The following is a 21,161-nucleotide window of genomic DNA, read 5'->3' as shown; positions in this document are numbered from 1 at the left end:
AGGCCATTAATTGAATTGAAGACCAAGAGAGGAAATGTCAAGAATGCATTCAGAATAATTGCTTACACTAATGAGCATGTCATACCAGTCAGCATGGGATTGCAGGTCATGATGGAGGGGAGCCAACTGGTTAGCAATCATGGAGATGTTGGTGTAAACCATTGGCCAGTGTCAGAGTGCTGCCAACATTTTTGGATCATTCATGGTAGACCACTCAGTCAGCTGCTGCATGGCTTGGTGACTGGCATTGTACAAAGGAGAGTGCATAATTGAAAGTGTAGCAGAGAGAATTGCTAATGGTGTTTGGACAGCATGGATCCATTGCTGAGTGGCCAGAGCTGCAAGGTCAGCAGATACAGAAGGCTGGTGTACCAGTGTCTACAACATTAGCAATGAGTATTTTGAGACAAAGCACAAGGATGACCCTTACAGCATGACCAAGTTGATGCTGGGCCAGTGAAAGCTCTAAGCAGCCTGCCAGCAAATGGTGATCCACCAGAAAGTAATTGGATGATGTTTGCCAAGAACCATCAGATATGCTTCAAGTCAACATATTGGAAAGTGGGGGAATAGCTCCCACCATCTGGTCCTTGGTAGGGTTGTGAACTGAGGACAGCAGGATACATCACAATGCCTACCTGCATTGATTGGGACATTGCACTGGGTAGATACCACAAAGCAGTTGCATCCCCTTCACCCAGAATGATTGCAGGAATGTCCAAATACCCACTCAGGTATGGTGGGTGAGCAGAAAGGATGCAGGCCTCCTGGTTCAAATTGAAACCTGTTTCTCAAGGCGATAGGCTTTCTGACAGCCTGATTAATTCAATGCTGGAGGGAACTGCATTAAATGTTAGTGGGACACACAGCAGCACTCTTAAAATGGCATATGGGGATCATGATAGGCCTGGGCTGGTGTTGCCACCATTTGATTGAGTGTGATACATGTCTGAACCTCAAGTTTGAGAGGTTGTGGCAGGACAGTGGCAGTGCAAGGATGTGTCTCATGGAGAACTCGGCAGCACATGTGCTCCACAAGCTGGTCAGAAAGTAGATAGTTGGATGGGAATGTGCTGGTACCAGACATTTCTAATGCAATCAGGTTGGGGAAGTTAAGGGAATCCACTGGCAACAAGTGGGATATCATCCAGAGACACGAGGAACACACAGCACAGATCCCTCTGGCCACAGCAATTGTGTGGCCAATGTTGTCAGCAATTGTAGTGACTAATGTGGCAACATTGAACTAAATGTGGCATAGAAGCTCTCTGCAGCAATGAGACCACAGCCTCATTGGCATTTTGGAATGCGGCCTGGCCAGAACACAACCTTGAACAGCTGTGAATGCCACTGAAGTATACATTACTGAAGATATTAGCCCCTTCCACATGTCCCAATTGGGGGTTGCACATTTCTGATACTGCTGGCAACATGAATCAGGGTCCAGATTACCAGCCTGTTTTGCTAGTGGCATCATTGAATGGGCAGTTTTGGAGCACCATGCTGGAGATGGTTCAATGGTGCTGGCACATCACAGATATCTGACTGTGAACCTGGTGGATGGTTTTATAGACTGCCAGCCCAAGAATGATGTTGACATGATTGGGGCTGCAGGGAGAAGAGTACACAAAAGACCCAGTGATCATGGGAATGCCCCTATACATTTACCAGCATTGATTCTGATAAAGTAAAGCTACCAGCCCCAAAGGAAACTCATTATAGATGGTTGATAATATGTACAGTGGCTGTATGTTCATTCCCACACCTTCAACACCAACTCCACTCATGCAACCTGTAAAGCAAGTTTAGATCAGGTAACAGCTTCCAGTGATGACATCTGCTCCTGTGAATGTAAGATTAACTTGGAAAGACACAATAACTCCTGATTGATATCCTTCAAGCCTTCTGTGCACATTGCATGTAGTGCAGCATGTTCAGCAGTGGGTGATGGATGTGAATTAATAAGCAGGGGTAGCAAAATGCCACTGTTCTGATACCACAGGTGAGTTGGGAGTGAGCAAAGGTGTGCTGCCACTTACCAATACTCCTGTGAAAAATTCTGCAGCTTCCACAATTACATCCCACAGCAGTCTCCTCTCATATCCCAATTCCACTTTGCCACTGTCATTCTGCCACCATGCATGGGCCATGGTAGTGGCCAGTTTGACACAGCACTCCTTAATCCTTGTCAGGCAGGGACTCAAGCTTTTGATGAAAGCTAAAATGTTGCAGGGACTCTGATCACCATTGTTCAGGTATGTTAACAGCCTGTCAGCTGTGAGCAGCATGATCAGGGTAATGGGATGGTGAGATTGGCCTGAATGGTAAATACAGGAACAACCATCATGATTCAGATGCTTACCAGCTGCAGGGATGATTCCTCAAAGAATGTTCCATTCCATTGTTCCACCCTGTGGAATGGCTGGTGCTTGTGTTCTGCCCAGCAACACATGGTGCAGAAGACTGGCCAATGGGCACACTCAGTGCACTGGAAAATTCCATCTGCTCCACACAGGACAAATCCCTTGGCTCAGGTGGGGCCTCCATGTCCAACAGGATGGCTAGATAATGCCATTGGTGCAGCAACCACTGCTGCAGATAACTATTCTACAATTGTGTGACACTGTCATTGCAGGTTTGTTGGGCAATGTGGCATTCCACACACCTGACTTTTCTGAGGTTTAGGAGGTGTTGCAGGCAATACATCATTATTGGATGGCAGTTGTTCACCCACATCATCCAACAGGCAGTCCAGGTGATCCAGGATAACAGAGCCAGGCTGCACAGGAGGCTGAGTTGCATGGCCTGGCACCTGCTTTCTGGGTGTTACTTTTACCATCTTATCCCTATATCCTTGGGTGGTTTTCACTCTTTGCCAGGTCACCTGGGTCACTCTTGTAGCAGGTCCCACTGGTGCAATCTCTGACTTCCCCATGATGAATGTTGCAATGCAGAAGGTTTTGATTGCAACAAATACATGCAGCCAACACATGCTAGCAAGGTCTGACCACTGACTATGGTAATGCTGTCTTAGGATCTGGCACATGATTTCAGTGCTGGCACCTGCACATTGCCTAGAGATCAATGAAATGAATGAGCACTTGCAAAAAGCCTTGTCCTACATCATGCCCATAGTGCCCATACCATCCACAGCATCTCAATGCACATTGCCCAATTACCAAAGATCTCAGATCCATGAAGTCTGAGAGGCACTGCCTTTGCATGTGGCTCAGGGATGGAAATCTCATGATTGACTAACAACCTTAGCCATCTTGGGAAACTGTCCAATCAACTGGCATGCAAGAATGGAATAGACACCAAAATGTAACCTTCATTGACATGGGAGAATGCTGGAGAAGTCTACTCTCTTCAATAGACATCATACTAGCTGTCCCCTGAAAATTTGCACACAAGCACCTCCATCCTCAATGGCATCCAGTGACTATGAAAGTGACTCTTTCTCCAACAACACCAAAACCCCCCTGCCACAAAAGGGGACCAGTCTTCAGCCAGCTGAAATTGAGATTCTTGAGGCTGAGCTAGAGTCATGGAAAAATGCTGACCAAAACAAGAGGAGCTCCATCATGTTAACCCTCAGAAACAAGATAAAGAACCTTGATGTGAATGTGATGCTGAAAATGCATGAATGGGTTTGGAAGAAGAAGGTGTGCTACACCTCCCATTGATTACCTGGCATGTCCTTACCATTTCCAGGCAATTCAGACTTGGTTGTACAACCACAGCTGGAGCCATAGTTGATGGGCTCTGATCAAATATGGTGGCAGTTGGACACTGAGGAAGGTGGTCATGCACCATCAAAAGAAATCAATCAAAAAAGTGTTGGAAGAAGCTGGGATCAAGCAGGGATCCACAGAAATGATCAAGTCTTATCAGAAGGCCATTTACACTGTCATGAAGTCCCTTACTGCCAAGGAGATACAGGAGGCCAAGGCATTGGCCAAAGAATGGAATGAGCAGCAGCCACCTTGGGATGTTCAGTCAGAGTACATACCATTTGGCAATGCTGCCCATCACTCACAAGAAACAGAACTGCAGAGAAGAAAGGCTGTAAATATGCTGAGGAATTTGCTAAGGAAATGTGGAAGTGGTGTGGTGCCAGGGTGGTAGTGATGGCAGCATAGGAATATGCCAATGGAGAGGTGATAGTTGGAGTGTGAGGAATTTGTTCTTTGTGCAGATGAGTACTGCCAGATTTTGACCAACTCATCCAGACATGATTTCAACAATGAATTGTGTAATGGCAAATTATTTGAGGAGTTGGACAAGTGCCAGGATATATTCATAAAGTATGCATGAATGGCATTTGGGAATGGAGGCACCGATGCCGAGTCACCAGACAAAGATGCCACTCCATGGTCAAAGCAGAGAAAGAGCAATGGGAAACCTAAAACCATCCTGCTGGTCAGTGAAAATGGCACACCATATGTCCCGAACATATTGGACATGCAGGCACCAAAGTTGAAGGATATCATGCAGACACTTGTGACATTTCACTATCGTATGTATAACAATCAGAGAAATACTGTTCATTGACATGCATTACAGGGAAGGCCTGCAGGAATTCACAGGTGACTGTTCCATGGAGTGCAATAGTGACCAACACTGCACTTTATATTGCACCACAGTTTCTGCCACCTGAGGTTCCCTTCAAAGAGCCAAGTCAACTTACCCAGGATGAGTTGACAGCAATCTTGGAATGGTGGCAAGAGCAAAAAGAGCAGCATCCCAACAATATGTTTGGCTTCAAGAAGTGGAGAGATGCTGGAGGGTCCCTCTGAATGCCAGTGGCAGAGGCTGACAGCAGTGGAGTGAGGATGGGTGCAAAGCAGGATTTGGATGGGAGCCCAGACCAGTCAGCAGGCAAAAGGACAATGGATAGAATGATGTGGGGTAGGAAGAAGCAGTGACAGCAAACAGGTATGAAGGTATCCATCTGGAACTTAAATGTGTGGCAATATTATCTAATGGGGGACAAAGTTGTAGGGTCTGATTCTGACAATGAATCCAATCTCTGTCATATACCACCAACATTGCCATCAAACAGAAATGATGGTACAGGCACAAGCATGGTGGATGAAGACACTGCAGAGGCAGTACCATTGCCAGATTTGGATTCCCAGCAGTGGATTGCTGGATGCCAAGTGGCTGAGGGTGACACCTGCTGGCCAATTGGTAAGCCAGCAGGATCACAGAAGCTGAATATTGTTAACATTAATGGCTGACATGTTTCAGCCATTGGCAAGGAACCACCAAATGCCTGGTGGCAGGTTGTGGGTGGCAATACAAGCCCTGTGCAACCTATGCCAGAAGGCTGCCACATTGATTCACCTGATTCTCTCTGCCTGGCAGATCCATTGGCAGTGCCAACAACTATCAAGAGAGGCCATAAACAGGAAGATTCAAAGCACAAGTTGCCCATTTCATTGATGAGTCAGTACTTGTGCCACGGTCACTGAATTGTTGATTCAATTTATCTCTCAATCCTAGTACCCATGCACTGGACCAGCATAGACAATGCAAGGGGTATGTGGCAATCAAAATGGGTGTGGAAGGCACCAAAGTGGCCTGATGACAATGTTCCTACTCCTAGTCCCTCCAAGAAACATAGGCGATGTTAGCATTTGTATTTTACATGGCCATGGAATTTGATACTACATTTTGACAACCAATAGCTATAATTACAATAAATCTTCATCCAGTTCCAATCCATCCTTGCCATCCCAATCACTGGTCATCAAATCTTGTATATATTGCTGAGTCCTTGCCAGCTGTGCTCTCCTTGCAAGCAACAGGCAAAACTGGATGCTTGATTCCACCAATATATTGCTGTAGTGGTTGTAGGCTGCAATGATTGGCCCATCAGTGGTGGTGTTAAGACAGGGTGGGTGCTCATCAGTTGGTCCTGCAAGAAGAACCACAAGCCACTGTGCTTTTTCCACTGCTGGATGATTGATATATATGTGAGGGATATCATAAACAACTTACATGTTGTAAGTGGCCCTTCATCATGAATTCCTTGTATACCCAAGTCACTGGCAAAACATTGCAGCACCAAAAAGTGAGCTAATACACTTAATACTGGCGGCAACAAGAGATGACATGGCACTCACCAGTGGTGGCATCAGTGGCCATAGGCCATGGAGATGGTTGCTGTGATGTAGCTGGGATGGGCTGTGGCTCAGAGGCTGCTGCACCATCTAGCCACTCATCCATATATGCATGATCCAGGGGAGATGATGCAGTTTGTGGAATTTGTGTGGATGCCAGCAATGATCTAGGTGGGGGTGAGGCTGCTGGGGAAGATGTTGGTGAATCCCAGCTAGGCACAATGGTGGCCAAGGATGGCATGGAATGACTTGCTTGCCATGCCTCCCATTGTTGATCAGCAGCAGATGGCTGCACCTCCAGTGAAAGTGGTGGGGAGTCCCAAGATGGTGCAAGCATGCTGAGCAATGGCTGGGAAGGGCCAGCATTTGGCAGCATGGAGGACAATGGTGATCCTAGCTGATGGCCCCAAGCTGTGGCATTTGCAGCCACTCTGAACAGTAGAAATTCTGGTTCATCTACAACCATATCTGTATTGTCAGCACCTGGCAATACCCAAGGTTTATTACATGGGGAGATGACTGGCAAAGGTTATTGACAGTTGTATGTTATAACAACTACTTACATCGAGTGTCCAGACTGCCCAGCCTCCACCTTACTGACTTTTGCTCCATGATATTCAGCAATCTGTAGTATGTTGATAAGTTGATTGAAATATTGTTCAATTGTGTCACAATGTCAGATTTGGCTATTTGGGCTTGTTTGTCTACCAGCCAGTGTTGATGCCAGCACAATGGTTCATGAAAATATAAAATGCAGCTGCACTGCTGACACAATTGTCAACTATCACTTGACTGCACTGCTCTCACACTAGTACCCCACTTCCACAAAAATGTCCCAACATGCTGAAGCATCCCAAACCACTGCTGTCACTCCCTCTGTCACTCTCCCACATGAAATAGTCACTAATGCTGCAGACATAGTCATGGTGGAGCTTTTGATGCTCCATGACCACAGGAACAAGCAATACTGGAAAAGAGCTATGCATGTCATTTGAGAACAGTTGGTTTGTGGCATGCCAATCTATTTATCCTCTGATATTTACAACATTCCAAACCCATGTGCACCCTTTGGCTGAGGAACTGCCCTCAAAATTCACCATCCCCACCCACATCATCACTGCCAAAATGATTATGACAGATCCAGTGGTGCTTACAGCATTGAAGGAGTGGCCAAACTTTGACAAGATCAGAGACACAATGGATGCCAATGTTGTGGACCATCTGTGGTACCAGATTGAAAGGCCCATCAACAAGGGTAAATGGCATGCAGTTCCATTAGACCCACTTCAGATAAGTGACAATGCTGCTGCCACTGCTGACACTTTGGAAGAACCCTGTGGCCAATCAACCAGTTGCACTGCTCCTACTGGCACTTGGCCCAGAAGTCAAAGGCCACAGAAGCATACAAGGTCAGTGGCAGCAAGTGATGCCAACATTTCAATGGCAACTGCTGGAGCATCTGCTGGTTGTGGCCACTCAGTTGCAGCTCTTGCAACCCCTGCTGCTGGCTATATGCCTGTTGCTGAAGAAGACCAATGCAATAGGTGCATGGAGAAAAATCTGCCATGTGTGGTCAAGCCAGGTTCTGCATGTTGGCAGTGTAGCTGCCAGAAGTACAGGTGCAGTATCTTCACTGGAGTGAAGGCTGCATGGTCACGGTCAAGGTGACCCCACAGTCATGCTGTAACTGAGGCACTTGATGGAGCAGTGGACTGTCCCCAAACCATCACAGCCACCCATCCCCCCAGCTGATGCCATCCTCAAAGCCCTTCACCAGGGCCATCAGCCACAATATCCTTGGAACCCACCACTCCCATGTGGCAGACCCAGAAGTGGTGGGCAGCCACTAGAAGTATGACACCTGCCACTGGCAAGACAACCACCTTGGCCACTCCAAGCTCCTGCAGGCAAAGTAAGTCCTCCATTTCTTTCATTCTGCTATTCTTATTCGAGCCTAACATAGTTTTTGATGGAGTGGTCATTGTCACTCCATCCTGGCAGCAGTCAGGTCAGCAGACATCAAGCCCAGCATCCCAGGGGGCAGCAACATCCCAAAGCTGTCTCACTACCCCATCCTGCCCAGTGACCCCCAATGCCACCCCCATGGAGTGTATGGAAGAGGAGATTGCAGCATTGCAGCAGCAGCATATGGAGATGGCACAAGATCTCCTAGATACCCACCATGAGCTTGCCAATACCCAGCAGGCCCTTGCAGATACCCAGACCAAATTGCAGATGCTTTGCAATCTTGTTGAGGCCTTACACCAGCACCTGTACCCATTGCCACATTCCTCACCTGATGCACCTGGACCCTCCTGCCCCTCCCCCACTGGCTTTGCAATTACAAGTCATCAAGCAGTCATTCCCACTGATGGTGCAAGGATACTTGACCTTGTGCCCACTACAATGGTCCAGGGGGTTGCGATTGATACCAGCATCCTCCAGAACCTCCCAGGTGATATGCTTTTAGCCCCTTCTACTTTCCTGCCACTACCACCTACCACACTGTCAGATGCAAGAAAATGCCACTTTTGCCTCAGTCATGCTCAGATGGTCCTTGCCACTGGTACTCACCACTCCAGTAATCCACCCAGCATTTGGTGCAATGGCATATCATGTTTCTACCATGTGCTGGGAGTTGCTGCTGTGTGCCACTGTATGCCTGGACATACTGTGTTGTCATGTTGGGCTGCCCTATGTACACAATGCAGATCTAGTCTGGGCTATGCTATATATGTCCCTATGACATGATGATATTCTATTCAAAGCCTCTCCATGTGACACCTAAAAATATAATTGTAGCCAATTCTGCTGTCATGCATGACAATACAATTGTAGCCAATCCTGAATGACACATGCCAACATAATCACAGCCAATCCCTATGTTATGGTGACAACTCATAGGTTGGCTCAACCTCTGCTGGCCCATGTCACACAACTGTCAACCTCTGCTGGCTGTGTCACACAGCCTAACTAGGTACATGGGCTCATTGCCTTCATGCATAGCAATGAAGTTAGATCTACCAAGTTATCTACTACAGTGGGAATCTAGGTTGCTGTATTAGCTAGGTGTGTCTGTTCCCTTGTATGCTAGGTAGCTATTGGTCTTTGGATTGCTGGTATCACTGGTGTGGCTTACTCAGGTGCTATGGGTTGCTTGGATGCTGGCCACTACTTTGGGCAAGTCTGGTGTAGTCTATTCTGGCACTATGAGTTGCTAGGATGCTTGACATTGCTTTGGATTAATATGGAATTGTGCAAATACTATGGGCAGCTATGAGTTACTAACACATTTTTGTGTTTTGCTGATGTGTGCTGTCATTAAAAGTGTTCTACTTCATATCAACATCACATCATCACATCATCACATGACTAATTTGCCAAAGCTGAAGTTGAAAACCTGGACTTTGCATTTGCAGGGTGAACAGCACCTGAGGTTACATAAAATGACAGAAGCACAGTAAGTACCAGAAGGCTCTGAGAAATCCACCAGCAGTGTATTTACATAAATGGCATCATTAGTAACCTTGAACCAGAACAAGTTCCTTTGCATCTACGTGACTCCAATGCCAAGTGTCCACATGTTCCAAAGAAAATACAAGGTACATGTTAAGAGATAGTAGCAGGACTAATAGACCGCACCAATAACCAGAAACAGAAACACAACGACCACTGCACTGCTAACAGTCAGAATGGTCCCTACAGCCTTCAGCCAAGTTTGGTTCCCGAACCAGATAGCCGCGATCCATGCAACGACAATACAGAACGCCGCAAAGAATAGGAAGATAACTGGCATCATCAACAACATAGCAACGGATACACGTTTGAACATGCTTTTCTGCAACTCCTATAATTGTTGGTTGTTAACGGAGCGGATAAGGACTAGTGACCACACTCACTCTGACAGATTCGGGACGTACGACGGACAAGTATAAAATTAGGCAAAGGCCACTCATAACGGCTAGCAAAGCACTCCCACTCGAAGTTGCGATGCAAAAGTATGGGAATTGGTGGTTCCACGTTACGATACCAGTTGGCGGGGTGGTAGTCAGAAATCCAATAGTGGCCCTTGCATAACGACAAGGTGAGTATACCATGGGTACGTCAGAACAACTCAGTTTGGGACGTACGAAGATGCGAGGGAGCCAACAATGGTGATGTTTGATGTGCGAGTGGTCAAACGGTCTATGAGTTTAGACCACTTCTTTTCGTCTTGCTCTGCGATCTCGACAAGAGTTTCTAGCGAAGGTGTGCCAAGCAAGGTAGGGAAAACAACTGTGTGCATGGGATGGCTGGATATTATTTGACCGTTATAAACATCATGAAACTACCACTCACATTGACAGAACTGTTGTATGATAGTAAGGGGCTCGTTCTGGTCAATGGCCACGGATAGATCGGACGAGGACATCGATTTGCGTTGCTGCTCCATTGTGAAATCTAAAAATCGAGCTGTTGTTGGGGGAAGGTGTGGGGGAAAGAAGGCACTAACCTTCACCTGCTTATATACATCCTGTAGTCTGCGGTGAGCTAACCAGTTCATAGAGGCCACGGCCGCTTGAATAAAGTGTAAATGACCTAACATAGCCCAAGTGAACAAAAACCACCAGCACGAGCAGTTGAGCAATAACGCCACATTTATGTAAATGAATGTAGGTTGCTTTTATGTAATGGACGGAAAGATATAATAACGACACGGAAGTTTGTGACAAAACACCCTGAGATCGGCCGCGGGTGCATAGCTTTGGTTACGTCACCCGATTGGGGGAGGAAGGAAACAAGGACGTCGTCTCCTGCAAGTGCCCTTGTAATCAACCAGTCGACAGTGCTCCCACCCTTGGCCATCCCTGAGCTACACACCTCACCATCGCAATTACTTGTTCGAATGTTAGGCATAGCCTGATTTTTTCTTTATCACGGTTCGTTACTCCATGATGAGATACGTGTCCGGGAAACTTACCTCGAGTGGTGGGGTTCGATTGCTTGCTGTGGTACATATGACACGAACTCCGGAGAAATTCCATCTGTGGCCACGGATGGCTATTTTCTCGCTATGATGGGTCATAGGGCGCACAAACTTGTTTGATCCGCAGAAGTAACTTGTCCGAATAAGGAAGTTCACGAGGGGGTGCCAAACACAACGATGCCTCTCATTATTACGGAGTGTCGGAGACATCGGACAATACAGATTACAACCCAGCGCATGAAAAGCGAAAGGGGTATGTAGTTGTGCCCAGGGGTACTTGCGATGAATTCAAAAGGTGGGAGTTTTCAGAGAAGCAGGGATTTGGAGGCTCCTGCCGCAGGGAGGAAAAGTACAAGACGTACTTACCGTAAGGTGCGTAACAATCGTACAAGTTGCGTACGAGTCTCCTGGACTGTATATACGCAACTTAGGAGCTGGAATTTTAGCATCGACATGTAATCAATGTAGATTGCAGATGCGTGAGTCCTCAGGATCGGCTGTAAAGATAAAACATGGATGTATACACAGGGCACATGACGGCGGAGCAGAATCTGCCGTCGAGGTTTCGCTGGCTCCCGGTCTTCAGAGTCTCGGGTTTCTGGGGGATGAAAACAACGAATTCAGAGTGCGTGTGCAGATGGACCACACCGTATTCACGGGATGTAAAGGTGCTACAAGACATTTGTCACGCATAGTTACGGTGGGTAAACTGGACAACGCAAGAACCTGAGAGGCTGAGACTTATTTGAACTAATCCTTAGATGGACATATCAGATGAGAGTGGATCTGACAATGAAAGAGTCGTTGCTACGTGAAACTTAACCTGCAGACAAAAAAGCGACATACCGGAATGAAGCGGGGGACGATCCGTATTAGCGACAATAAGGATGCTCTCTTGTAATAACGTTATGTGGGTGCTTGTGTGCTCAGTTACGGTGCGAATGTCATGATGGGATGGCTATGATCTTTTTATTTCCCAGGGAGTTCGATCGATGGCAGCTTAACGTCAAGGTCAAAAAACCCACTTACCTCATTTACATCAACTTTGAACTCCCGCCCGCCGCATCGAGAGAGAGTAAATGTTTATTGCCCACTGATGCCCTTGACGGAACATGCTAGAGTTGGACAAAGACGAGACTGGAGCATTGCCGACGAATTACAGACCGGTGATTCTGGGAAAGATGGGTTTCAATCGGTTCCAACTTCGAGGGATTAAAAATAATGTTCAGGCGGTCCTTAGATATCGTGTCTGGAGCAGAACCTTCACCGAGGTCGTGTCTAGCACGCGTCTTTGGCTCTAAGAAAGTCTCGGTGATTGTACGCACTCAGAGAGCTCGTCAACGGGACCAGTTCCCAAAATTGAGTTGGAAAATGGGTTATCTGTTCTGTACGCGGCGACAATGGAGATGGCTGGAAAAACTTCCATCCGAAGCCATTCAAGGTCTTCCACACAATCGACGGGGAAAAGGTAGCAGCCGTGTAATTGCCTCCAGATACTCGCGTACTTGTTTCAGTGCCGACGAAGGGTGTTGGTGGACGGTAAGTATTACGAAGGAATTGATGATGACTGCCGACAGAGAGGTCGCCGCAAATTGTTCGGCTCCAGGAAATCATCCTTATGTACGCCGAGATGCAATTCAACCGTCGAGTCTGGCACTGCTCCATCAAGAGACCCAAGGCGGTTCTGTGGATAAGAAGTACACTTGGGTGCACTCTTCGCCGAGGCTACACTAGCGAGTCCAAGCGTGATTCATGTCAGGATCGGCAAACCGGACGCAAAAGCAGTCAGAACTTTTGAGTCCTTCCGCTGCCATTGACGTCTGCTAAGACTCGGCGCCGGGGGTTCTGTGTACGCCATGCACATCATCCCCGAGTTTCAACAACAGTCGCTGGGATAACTTCAACGAAAGTGAGTACAAGCCATGCAATGTTTACCAGCAGTTCGCCCACTGAGTCGATCCGGTTGTTGTCAATGGTGGTAGCTCCAATCTCTGAGACGACGTCCCCCCACGTCCCGCGTTGAGAACGCCCGAATTGAAGCGGTGTACGGAGACCGTGTTCTGGGCCGTGGCGTGGTCAGCACGCCCTCGAGATTGATCATTGATGGACAGCCTCCATAGATTTCGACCATACAGTTCTATGTACAATGGATGCCCGTCGCCCATGCTAATAACTACTACCAACTACCTCATAACCTCGACATCGTTGATTGCAAGTGGCGCCAATCCAAATCGCACTAGGAAATTACTCAAATCGCAAACCCATCCCACGTGTGGGCGGCTCCCCGTCTGAGTAGGTCTTCTCTGTCCGTGTCAGCCCTCCGTCTCGTTTCACCCTCGCTGATTTAATGTCCGCACAATCATATGCTAGCCCGTCGACTTGTCATGCATCCGAAACAACGTGCCAACCCCTCAACCTCCTCAAAGAGTACTATGACGACGATACCAGCGACTACCTCGCTCTTTGCTCACATAGCACAACCACCGCCACCAGCGAACTTACCACCAAAACGGAGCCGCCGCTCAACCATGCACACATTCGTTACATTGCTTCGTTCACCGGCGGGTTTCCTCCGTTCATCTACTATGTTCACTACACGCACACCCCCACGTTCATCCTTGCCGCCTTCGACGCCCACGACATCTTCGAACATCACGCTACCAGGGGTCATCCTTCAAACTTACTCCGCATCCACGGAGGGGATCGTTCTCACAGCCCTCTCCGCGGCCCCGTTCTGTTGCCATGAAGACCTACTCACGATGCCACGCGAGAAACTAGAAGGCGTCGTGCGCGCTTTGAACGAGAAGTTACCTCAGCGAATGCGTATCGGTGCGGCCGCCGAAAGGGGGGATCAGTCGGTGGGCGATGAAGATGAAGATATCGAAAGTGCAATTGCGGGTATGTCAGATGCAGAAATAAGGAGAAGGATTGAGGTGTTAGTGGGTATTAGGAGACGAGAGGGGGCGGAATTGGGAGATTTGAGTGTGTCTCTGCCAGCTGTTGCGCCTACGCTTGAGGTACTGGACACATGTGCGAAGGCGGAGGTACCAGTATTGTTCAAGTCTGTTGATAGCCCTGATCACGAACGATGCCGAGCTGAAGACGCGGAACCAGCTCGGGAGCTCAACGTTGATGGAAATCACGCTGAGGTGGAGCTTTCAAGTCCAGAAGACGTGCACGCTATAACGTCCTCGCCACCACGTGCACGTGGTCATACGTTGCCACCGCTTTCTGCCCTCCAGGAGGAGCAAGAGGCCGAGGAGCAGGACGGGACTCGAGTCGACGACCAGCGAGTGGAGGCAGACTGAGGAGGCGAAAAATACAGAAACAGAAGAAGCCATGCACGCAGTCAAATGTCGAAGCTCATCTGGTAGTGAGACTGATCGACCCGCTTTCATCTCAACTTGGACTGCTCCACACGGCCGTCTTCCAACGGCACAGGGTTCTCGGCTTTTGGAGAACTTCGAAGTCTCGGCGTCACCGCTGCTAGACTTCGACGACGACGATAATTGCATCACGGCTGCGGTGAAGGTGGCGTCGACTCCGGCAGCGTGCTGCTGCGAACCCGGCTCTAGGTCTGAGTCGACTCCGGCGTCGATGGAGCGCCCAAACGCGAAGGAAGCCCGAACACACAGCAGAGAATTCCGATGTTCTGGGAAGACAAGTTCCATTCTCTCTTCCCCCTTCTGGTACACGGAAGGTAAAGGCGAGACCGTTGTCATTTCCTGCCGGGACGTCTTGGCCTGTGTGGTCCAATAAGGATCGGCCTCTGGATGTGGGAGAGAGAGATGGCGGTGGCGAAGCAGATAAGGCCCGGAAGTGTGATGATGGCAGTCACCACAGCGGCAACGAGACTACTGACGTACGTGCACGGTTATGAGTCCTTGACGGAAATGCTGACTTCTTACTACTGATGCGTATCCCCTACGTTCAAGTCCAAGCCTAGGTCGAGCGTTCTTCAAGTTCATCCTGTCGGTGCCACTGTGACTCTAAGCAGCGGGGTCGACATCGACATCCATAAGCGCGACGGTGGTATCGGTACCGGGCAAGTCAAGCTAGAGAGATCTAGGTCAGAACGTCATTCATCGAGGGTATCAACCAACCGTCTTCGGAAGCGGTTCAGTTGGAGGAGGTCCAGTTGGGCAGCTTCAGGTTCGCGTCAGGATCTGGCAGGTCCAGATTATGGATCTGGCGTAACATTAACGTCCGAGTCGGACTCGACAACAGGAGGAGCTCTGAAATCGGGGCTAGGATTCGACGTGGTGGAACTCGAGGACAGTCCGCCGCTGCCAGTAGCAATGATGGACCTCCATGTGAAGATGGAAAATGGCTTTGCTTTCGGTTCATCGTTGTCGTTTTTGGGCCCTCGTTCAGAGCGTGGGCGGGCGATGTCAATAAGTACTGTCACGTCCGTTCGAGACGCTCATGATGTGAGCGAGTTGAGCGGAAATGTACGTGCTGCGGAACTTGAAGACTCGGAGGGCGACGTACCACCATCACCGATGATATTCGCATCTCGGGTTAGCGGGTTAGCCGAGATGGAGGTCGACCTGGATCAGGATACTGCGAAGGGAATATGGATGGCATTTGACAAGATTGAGGTTGCGGACGTTGAGGACGTTGAGACGGCGGTGAAGGTGTGAGACGCAGCGTCCCGTGTTCTTTCTCATTCCATTCATTTCTCTTTGTCCTTTTTTCTCTCTAGTTCGGTCTGTTTCATTTTTGTCGCTTTGGGTTTTCGGTCGTCTCGAGGGGTTCACTAGGATTCAAGTGTATGGCTATCAATATTGGGGTGTACGTCCATGTAGAACGCGTAGACTGGCATATAAGTACCACTTCCATGTAGCACCTAGGAGAGGGGGATTCGGGATAATCTGTCATACGAATGTGTTGGATTCGAGGTCGAGGTCGTACCACGGTGAACTGAGGTTAAACTTGACTTTTAATCTTCCAACTGCATCGAACCACTTAGTCAAATTTTGAAGCAAAGCAAACTTCACCTCGGGGGCAACACTGTTCGTGCCGTGCACACTGAGTTGGACTCTGACCGTCCGAATCGTTGCGTTATTGAGTCCTGGATTGCACTAAACTGTTCATACGCACACTGAAATTCTGCGTACACATGACATGCAGAATCCGAGCCACGTACGTGCCATCACAGTCCATAATGCAATCGTCGTTCTTTGAACATCTCCTTCGTCTCATCACCGTTAGCCTCTCACAAACCGGACTGATTGGCTTATGATAGCGGATGCAGGCTTGCCCATAGTACTGACGAGAGCCTATGCTGCCAACGGATCACTCGGGTTGGAACTACGGAGCTTACATAATCCTATAGAGCGTGCCTCCGTTGCACCTACTGCGCGTCTGTGACTGCTCCTGAGGGTGCCCTCCAAGTAGCAGATTATGCACGTGGTCGATACCAGCCCTCTCCTCACATGCCATACGCCGCGCCGTAGACGATGTTGTTCAACGGAGTGTACATACCGCGGCATTTGCAAATCAATTGTGACCAATTCGGGGCTGGTGAGTTGCCATAGAATCCACATCAGTCCATATTCTACTAAGGCTCAGTACTCAGTGGCCAGACTGATTTGAAGTTTTTGAGTCATTTCACGGACAGTTCACACACTATGCCTAATACGAAAAAGTAAGTACAGTGGCTCACAGTTCGTCAGTAGCCATATTGCCGGGAGAAGCTATTGTCCATCACCTGGCCGATCAAGCAGGCGCTTCGTCGATTGAGTTTACCTAGTGAATTGTATTGCTGTTTGGGGCAGTGCAGGTTCTCTTGATAATATCAACGCAGCCTTTGGCAGTAACAAAAAGGACCGGAGTGCTCCACAGCCTAGTGATGAGGCGCCCTTTCCACATTCACGATCGCTTCCCCTTTAATAACCTGTAACGCGTTCATTGACGAGTCCCCCCTGTACAAGTTACCCAAACGACATGGGCATCCCAGGCGGGTTCGGTGAAGGCCTTCATAACCAACTGCAGTCCTGCCTACTCATTTGTGTGTAATAGGTGTTGCTCTCGTCGGAGGTTTAGTCTCTGCTGCGTATGCTTTGCTTGATTTTGTCGCATTCTAATACTCCTGATTTTGCACCAAGATTATATGGCATAACAATTCTCCAGGGGCGTCTTAAATGGAACGTTGAGGCTAGTGCTCCGCTTACTGGCTATATAGACTTATGTGTATTTTATGCACTGCTCTGAGGATGCCTTGATCACGAAGCTCCTCGTTGCTGCCACATGGTGAGCTAGGGTACCTTCTGGTGCATATCAAATGAGCTCACGCGAAGTCAGGATTCTCGATACTCTACATATGTCGCTCAGTGAGTATTTGATGCTTCCAAGTATATGGAGGGCCAACTGTCGATTAGTGGGACATCTCTTGTATTACTACCTGGTGAAACCGACGCATCAACTCCTTGTTACCGTTGTGCTCAATCGCTGCAGATAACTAACTACGGTGTCCCAACGAGTTTGAAGTACATTGTCTGGTTCGTATGCCTTCCATTTCAATTCCACTTGCCGCTGATGAGATGTTATAGGTCATACCCGGTACGCACATCTAATTTCCTACAAGGCACCGATTTAGTGTGCCACCCACTTAGGTGTCGCTTCTGGTGAATGTGGGTTTCGTCCACAGGCTCATTAGCCTTTATGGTATGATTTCACTGTGTTCCAGGTACTTGTAGTTGTCGTAGTTCAACTGTAAGTGACTCTCTTGTGTGAGTCTGTGCTCATGAGTCGAATACTACTAGCTTCTTCGCACACAAAATATATTGTCGTATGTCACACTCGACCTTTCTCGAGACTTCGTTGATCAGGTATTCAGTTTGTCGCCCTCAATTAAAATGGTTGTTGACCACCCTAGTTGTGAGTACATTTACTTGCGATGGCAAAGACATCATGCAAGGTAACAATCTCACGATAGATACTACTAGTACTTATTCGCTTCGGTGAGTTCTATCGTGTCCGTGAGGCATTTCTAACGATATTTCAATAGTAGGGGGCATGGGTTTGTGCAATTTTTTCATTACGTGAAACCTACACTGACCAACAAGCAGGCTTGGGCGCTGTGATGTACACCAAATCGTTTAACCGTCTTCACTGAAATATTGATCTTTGTGTACAGGTTCGTCCATAATGAGGCGACCATCTTTACACAGATTAGGGTAATTTCTTTAACGAGGAACTTGGTGCACCAGCTCACGAGTCGTCATTCGTAGTTTTCCGTTATAATACCCACTGGGACCACCTTCATACTATCTGAGGGTCTGATTACGATGTTACTTTGCGTACTTTTATATGGTGGCTCTCGCGACGGGCTCCCAAGGTAACTCCAGTACGCGCCGATAACTCATACCTAACGAAACTTACTCAGAACGAAACGTCTCCTGAATACACTTATCGTCTATGCTGTTAACCGGTGTTTGTTGACTTTGTAAGTTTCATTTCTCTTTCCTATGGAACCGTGGCTTCATTTCATGCCCTTCATTGTAGATTAGTCGCCATTGCAATGTTCAGCATGGTACGTGCAATGCGTTACACTACAACCACCGTCACTCTCTCACTTCCGTTAGACCGTTGAAGTCCAAGATTCATGGTCAATGGGATTAGACTTCATCATTGGAAGGTGTTAGTCTTCGGTGCCCTATGTGGACATAACACTGCATCTTACTGTTGAATAGTATATACCAACTCGCTTCTAGCATCGCTGAATGCCCGCCAGTACCTTCGATCCCAGAATCCAGAAACTGCGGTACATCTACACATGAATGCTATCGACTTCGCGGACCCACAGAAGCTTTCGGGGCAAGGTGAGAGCCAAAAGGATGGAGAAGTACCAGCATCGTCAATGGCATTCGCATCTCGAGACAGCGAGTTAGCCGAAGTGGACGTTGACCCGGGTCAAGGTATTGCAGAGGAGATATGGATGGCACGAGAGGAGATGGAGACTGAGTGTCGAGGGCGTTGAAACAGTGGTATAAGACGCAGTGTCCATGTTCTTTTTCATTCCTTTCAGTTCCCTTTTGTTCCTTTTTTTCTCTTGTTCAGTTCGTTTAATTTTTGTCGGTTTGGATTTTCGGTCGTTCACCGGCATTGAAGCATATGGTTATCGGTATTTGGAGGTGTGTCCATGCGCAACGGGAAGATCGTGTATAAGTACCAGTTCTATGTAAGACCTACGAGAGGACCTTCGGGATAACCTACCATACAATGGACTGGATTCATGATGAAGGTGGTGCCGTGGTCGTTGGCTACTTACTTGGTTCCCGGAATATTTTCCTACCGTCAGACCTGTTGGTGTAGTAAGCGTACTTACAAGTTAATCCAATGTAGTGAGTAGGCTCCTAGCCACATAAACGGCCATTCGCGATAATATCTGCTCAGACATGTCACCGAGATCGTCAATGCCTTTCTTGGTTCCACAATTCCCGAAAGGCAACTCGTTTTCCAAGAGCTAGGTGGTAGCGCACATAACACGCAATTCCCTGGAGTGGGTCAAGCCAAGATGAGCAAAGACAGAGGGAGGGGGACGGGGCCGAGAGCAGAACGCGAGACGAAGGAACGTGCAGAGTGTAAGGCCAGCTAAGGCGAGAAAGAACCCAGGAAGAGCGGTGAGAACGCTCATGAGTACTCTGTCTACCTCGACATCCTCAGGTGGTAGAATCGGGGCCAGTTCTTATCCAATGGCGAGTTCGAGCACCCTGTCATCTCCAGCTGACGGGGGCCAGATGCTACTGTCTAAATTATGTGCTCGTTTGCAAATATGAGGGGCAAAAGTACTTGTCTCAAGTATCCACCATTATATCATCACTTCCGCTCAAAAGATCTGCGCCCTTGGTTTGGACCAGGTTAGTACCAGTACTGAACTGTTCGTACGCTGAAATTCTGTGTATGCGCAATGTGCATGTGCCGAACGACGTCCATGGGGCGGCCCGGGATGAACGTCAACATCAACAACTGGAAACAACTACATATAAATCGAGCCATCGAGTCGTCCGCCATCTTGCTTTCCCTCCTGCCACTTCAACGCATATAATGGACACCGCCACGCTGCCGCTTTGCAGTGTTGTCTGGCGAAATCATACCTCATGCACATCCTGGCAACCGATTTGTGTTATCGCCAGGTTCAGTGCTTCACTAATGCTCAGTCCCGTTTTCTAATAAGTTGGATACAGGCGTAGGTCGCATTGCGGTGGCCAGAGACATGAACTGTCTGACATCGGGTGCAACGGTGAACATCTACCACAATGTTATATTCTGGTTTTCCACTCAATGCTTCCTGCGCCGGACCTTCAGATGTACCTTGATCGTAAAAACGTGTCGAATTAGGTGAGATTGTAAGTGGCTCTTTGCACCGCCGGATGGAGAATAGAGATGTTGATATGCTCATGGAACATCTCCTAGCTCTGACATTGTTGACGGCTCAGTCTTTTAACAGCTTACCGACAGCGCTGTTGCTATTGTCATGTGCTCTATCTCTGCCATGCTAGGACACTCGCATCCACTGAAGACAAGCATGACGCCCCTTGGTGTGAATTCGGATGGACTTACCCAATCATATTCACTGGAAGAGCAATTGTGCACCCAGAAAGCTTCTTCGCTATCGTCCTTGGTGGCTCTTGCTTCCAATGGACCAAAGCGAGGCCCGTGATGTGACATGAATGACATCTGGGACACGTCTGAAGGTAACCGAGTTTGTTGATACAGAGGCGGTATGTGTTAGCTTCCGCAATGGTGAGTACATGGCTGACATCTCGACTTTCCTTCAGTACCCCAAATAATCGCAATGACATCGACAACGACGCCAGTGCTAGCTTATTTACCCGCAAGGATGAAACACGTGAAGGTAAGAGACAAGTGTAAAATGGGGGAGTATGGGGGACGATGTCTGGGAGGACCACAAACCTAGTGGATGGTGGGTCGTATGTGAAACGTAGGCTTTCGTGTCGGGTCGTCCGTCGTCTTGTAGATGCTGCGATCAATATATGTAGAACCTGCCTTGATAGCGCATAACTGGGCCGCAGAGAGTGCACTTTCCCATTTGTGCACCT

General features: G+C 48.2%; 9 protein-coding genes across 9 annotated transcripts; 5 read left to right on the top strand and 4 right to left on the bottom strand.

Annotated features, from left to right (window-relative positions):
• Window positions 1–6: 6 nt before the first annotated feature.
• F5J12DRAFT_725519 (uncharacterized protein) lies at window positions 7–168 on the bottom strand (the record flags this gene model as incomplete). Its single annotated transcript, XM_051741640.1, has 1 exon — window positions 7–168. A coding segment is annotated over one exon (162 nt), but the record flags the coding sequence as incomplete, so codon positions are not given.
• A 1,642-nt stretch (window positions 169–1,810) lies between these two features.
• Window positions 1,811–2,802, bottom strand: F5J12DRAFT_785300 (uncharacterized protein; the record flags this gene model as incomplete). The annotated part of the gene is made up of 4 exons (XM_051743211.1): window positions 1,811–1,990; window positions 2,040–2,268; window positions 2,363–2,602; window positions 2,666–2,802. 4 exons carry the CDS (start codon window positions 2,800–2,802, stop codon window positions 1,811–1,813), a joined length of 786 nt encoding a protein of 261 aa, XP_051596793.1.
• Window positions 2,803–3,584: 782 nt separating this feature from the next.
• Window positions 3,585–5,590, top strand: F5J12DRAFT_785299 (uncharacterized protein; the record flags this gene model as incomplete). Its single annotated transcript, XM_051743210.1, has 10 exons — window positions 3,585–3,665; window positions 3,715–3,731; window positions 3,786–4,108; window positions 4,337–4,422; window positions 4,471–4,519; window positions 4,567–4,589; window positions 4,647–4,789; window positions 5,066–5,193; window positions 5,254–5,455; window positions 5,509–5,590. The coding sequence occupies 10 exons, from the start codon at window positions 3,585–3,587 to the stop codon at window positions 5,588–5,590; spliced, it is 1,134 nt and encodes a 377-aa protein (XP_051596792.1).
• Window positions 5,591–5,755: 165 nt separating this feature from the next.
• On the bottom strand, window positions 5,756–6,594 carry F5J12DRAFT_785298 (uncharacterized protein; the record flags this gene model as incomplete). The annotated part of the gene is made up of 3 exons (XM_051743209.1): window positions 5,756–5,962; window positions 6,007–6,053; window positions 6,132–6,594. The coding sequence occupies 3 exons, from the start codon at window positions 6,592–6,594 to the stop codon at window positions 5,756–5,758; spliced, it is 717 nt and encodes a 238-aa protein (XP_051596791.1).
• Window positions 6,595–7,073: 479 nt separating this feature from the next.
• On the top strand, window positions 7,074–9,105 carry F5J12DRAFT_785297 (uncharacterized protein; the record flags this gene model as incomplete). Its single annotated transcript, XM_051743208.1, has 5 exons — window positions 7,074–7,672; window positions 7,895–8,040; window positions 8,092–8,136; window positions 8,212–8,784; window positions 9,002–9,105. The coding sequence occupies 5 exons, from the start codon at window positions 7,074–7,076 to the stop codon at window positions 9,103–9,105; spliced, it is 1,467 nt and encodes a 488-aa protein (XP_051596790.1).
• Window positions 9,106–9,528: 423 nt separating this feature from the next.
• On the bottom strand, window positions 9,529–10,822 carry F5J12DRAFT_852730 (uncharacterized protein). The gene is made up of 5 exons (XM_051746578.1): window positions 10,621–10,822; window positions 10,467–10,568; window positions 10,259–10,403; window positions 10,028–10,196; window positions 9,529–9,975 (listed from the first exon to the last, which is right to left on the bottom strand). Exons 2-5 carry the CDS (start codon window positions 10,558–10,560, stop codon window positions 9,757–9,759), a joined length of 627 nt encoding a protein of 208 aa, XP_051596789.1. The 5' UTR covers window positions 10,561–10,568; window positions 10,621–10,822; the 3' UTR covers window positions 9,529–9,756.
• A 2,497-nt stretch (window positions 10,823–13,319) lies between these two features.
• Window positions 13,320–14,897, top strand: F5J12DRAFT_347679 (uncharacterized protein). The gene is made up of 2 exons (XM_051738995.1): window positions 13,320–13,399; window positions 13,465–14,897. The coding sequence occupies exon 2, from the start codon at window positions 13,479–13,481 to the stop codon at window positions 14,400–14,402; it is 924 nt and encodes a 307-aa protein (XP_051596788.1). The 5' UTR covers window positions 13,320–13,399; window positions 13,465–13,478; the 3' UTR covers window positions 14,403–14,897.
• F5J12DRAFT_896013 (uncharacterized protein) lies at window positions 14,434–15,737 on the top strand (the record flags this gene model as incomplete). The annotated part of the gene is made up of 3 exons (XM_051747903.1): window positions 14,434–14,619; window positions 14,645–14,956; window positions 15,030–15,737. 3 exons carry the CDS (start codon window positions 14,434–14,436, stop codon window positions 15,735–15,737), a joined length of 1,206 nt encoding a protein of 401 aa, XP_051596787.1.
• A 1,290-nt stretch (window positions 15,738–17,027) lies between these two features.
• F5J12DRAFT_852712 (uncharacterized protein) lies at window positions 17,028–19,410 on the top strand. The gene is made up of 21 exons (XM_051746577.1): window positions 17,028–17,065; window positions 17,119–17,152; window positions 17,205–17,227; window positions 17,280–17,349; window positions 17,401–17,429; window positions 17,478–17,503; window positions 17,554–17,597; window positions 17,649–17,658; window positions 17,712–17,729; window positions 17,786–17,811; window positions 17,862–17,887; window positions 17,936–17,976; window positions 18,035–18,059; window positions 18,107–18,118; window positions 18,168–18,183; window positions 18,236–18,275; window positions 18,330–18,436; window positions 18,485–18,544; window positions 18,604–18,631; window positions 18,684–18,738; window positions 18,792–19,410. Exons 1-21 carry the CDS (start codon window positions 17,044–17,046, stop codon window positions 19,076–19,078), a joined length of 999 nt encoding a protein of 332 aa, XP_051596786.1. The 5' UTR covers window positions 17,028–17,043; the 3' UTR covers window positions 19,079–19,410.
• Window positions 19,411–21,161: the final 1,751 nt, after the last annotated feature.

The sequence above is a fragment of the Pisolithus orientalis genome (genome assembly GCF_024613125.1).
Source record: "Pisolithus orientalis strain OTSU chromosome Unknown F5J12scaffold_35, whole genome shotgun sequence".
In the NCBI taxonomy this organism is placed as follows: Eukaryota; Fungi; Basidiomycota; class Agaricomycetes; order Boletales; family Pisolithaceae; genus Pisolithus; species Pisolithus orientalis.
The sequence above is the reverse complement of the archived record's forward strand: the minus strand, read 5'-3'. Positions and strand labels throughout refer to the sequence as shown.

Excerpts from the sequence above, each read along its gene's own strand:
- F5J12DRAFT_852730 (XM_051746578.1), bottom strand. The coding sequence starts at position 10,560 with ATGGAGCAGCAACGCAAATCGATGTCCTCGTCCGATCTATCCGTGGCC. Across the intron at positions 10,197-10,258 it reads GTTGGCTCCCTCGCATCTTC|GGCCACTATTGGATTTCTGA; the intron begins GTACGTCCCAAA and ends TCGTTATGCAAG. Across the intron at positions 9,976-10,027 it reads TACGTCCCGAATCTGTCAGA|GAGTTGCAGAAAAGCATGTT; the intron begins GTGAGTGTGGTC and ends CAACAATTATAG.
- F5J12DRAFT_347679 (XM_051738995.1), top strand. The coding sequence starts at position 13,479 with ATGCATCCGAAACAACGTGCCAACCCCTCAACCTCCTCAAAGAGTACT.
- F5J12DRAFT_852712 (XM_051746577.1), top strand. The coding sequence starts at position 17,044 with ATGGGCATCCCAGGCGGGTTCG. Across the intron at positions 17,066-17,118 it reads GGGCATCCCAGGCGGGTTCG|GTGTTGCTCTCGTCGGAGGT; the intron begins GTGAAGGCCTTC and ends TGTGTGTAATAG. Across the intron at positions 17,228-17,279 it reads ATATGGCATAACAATTCTCC|AGACTTATGTGTATTTTATG; the intron begins AGGGGCGTCTTA and ends TACTGGCTATAT.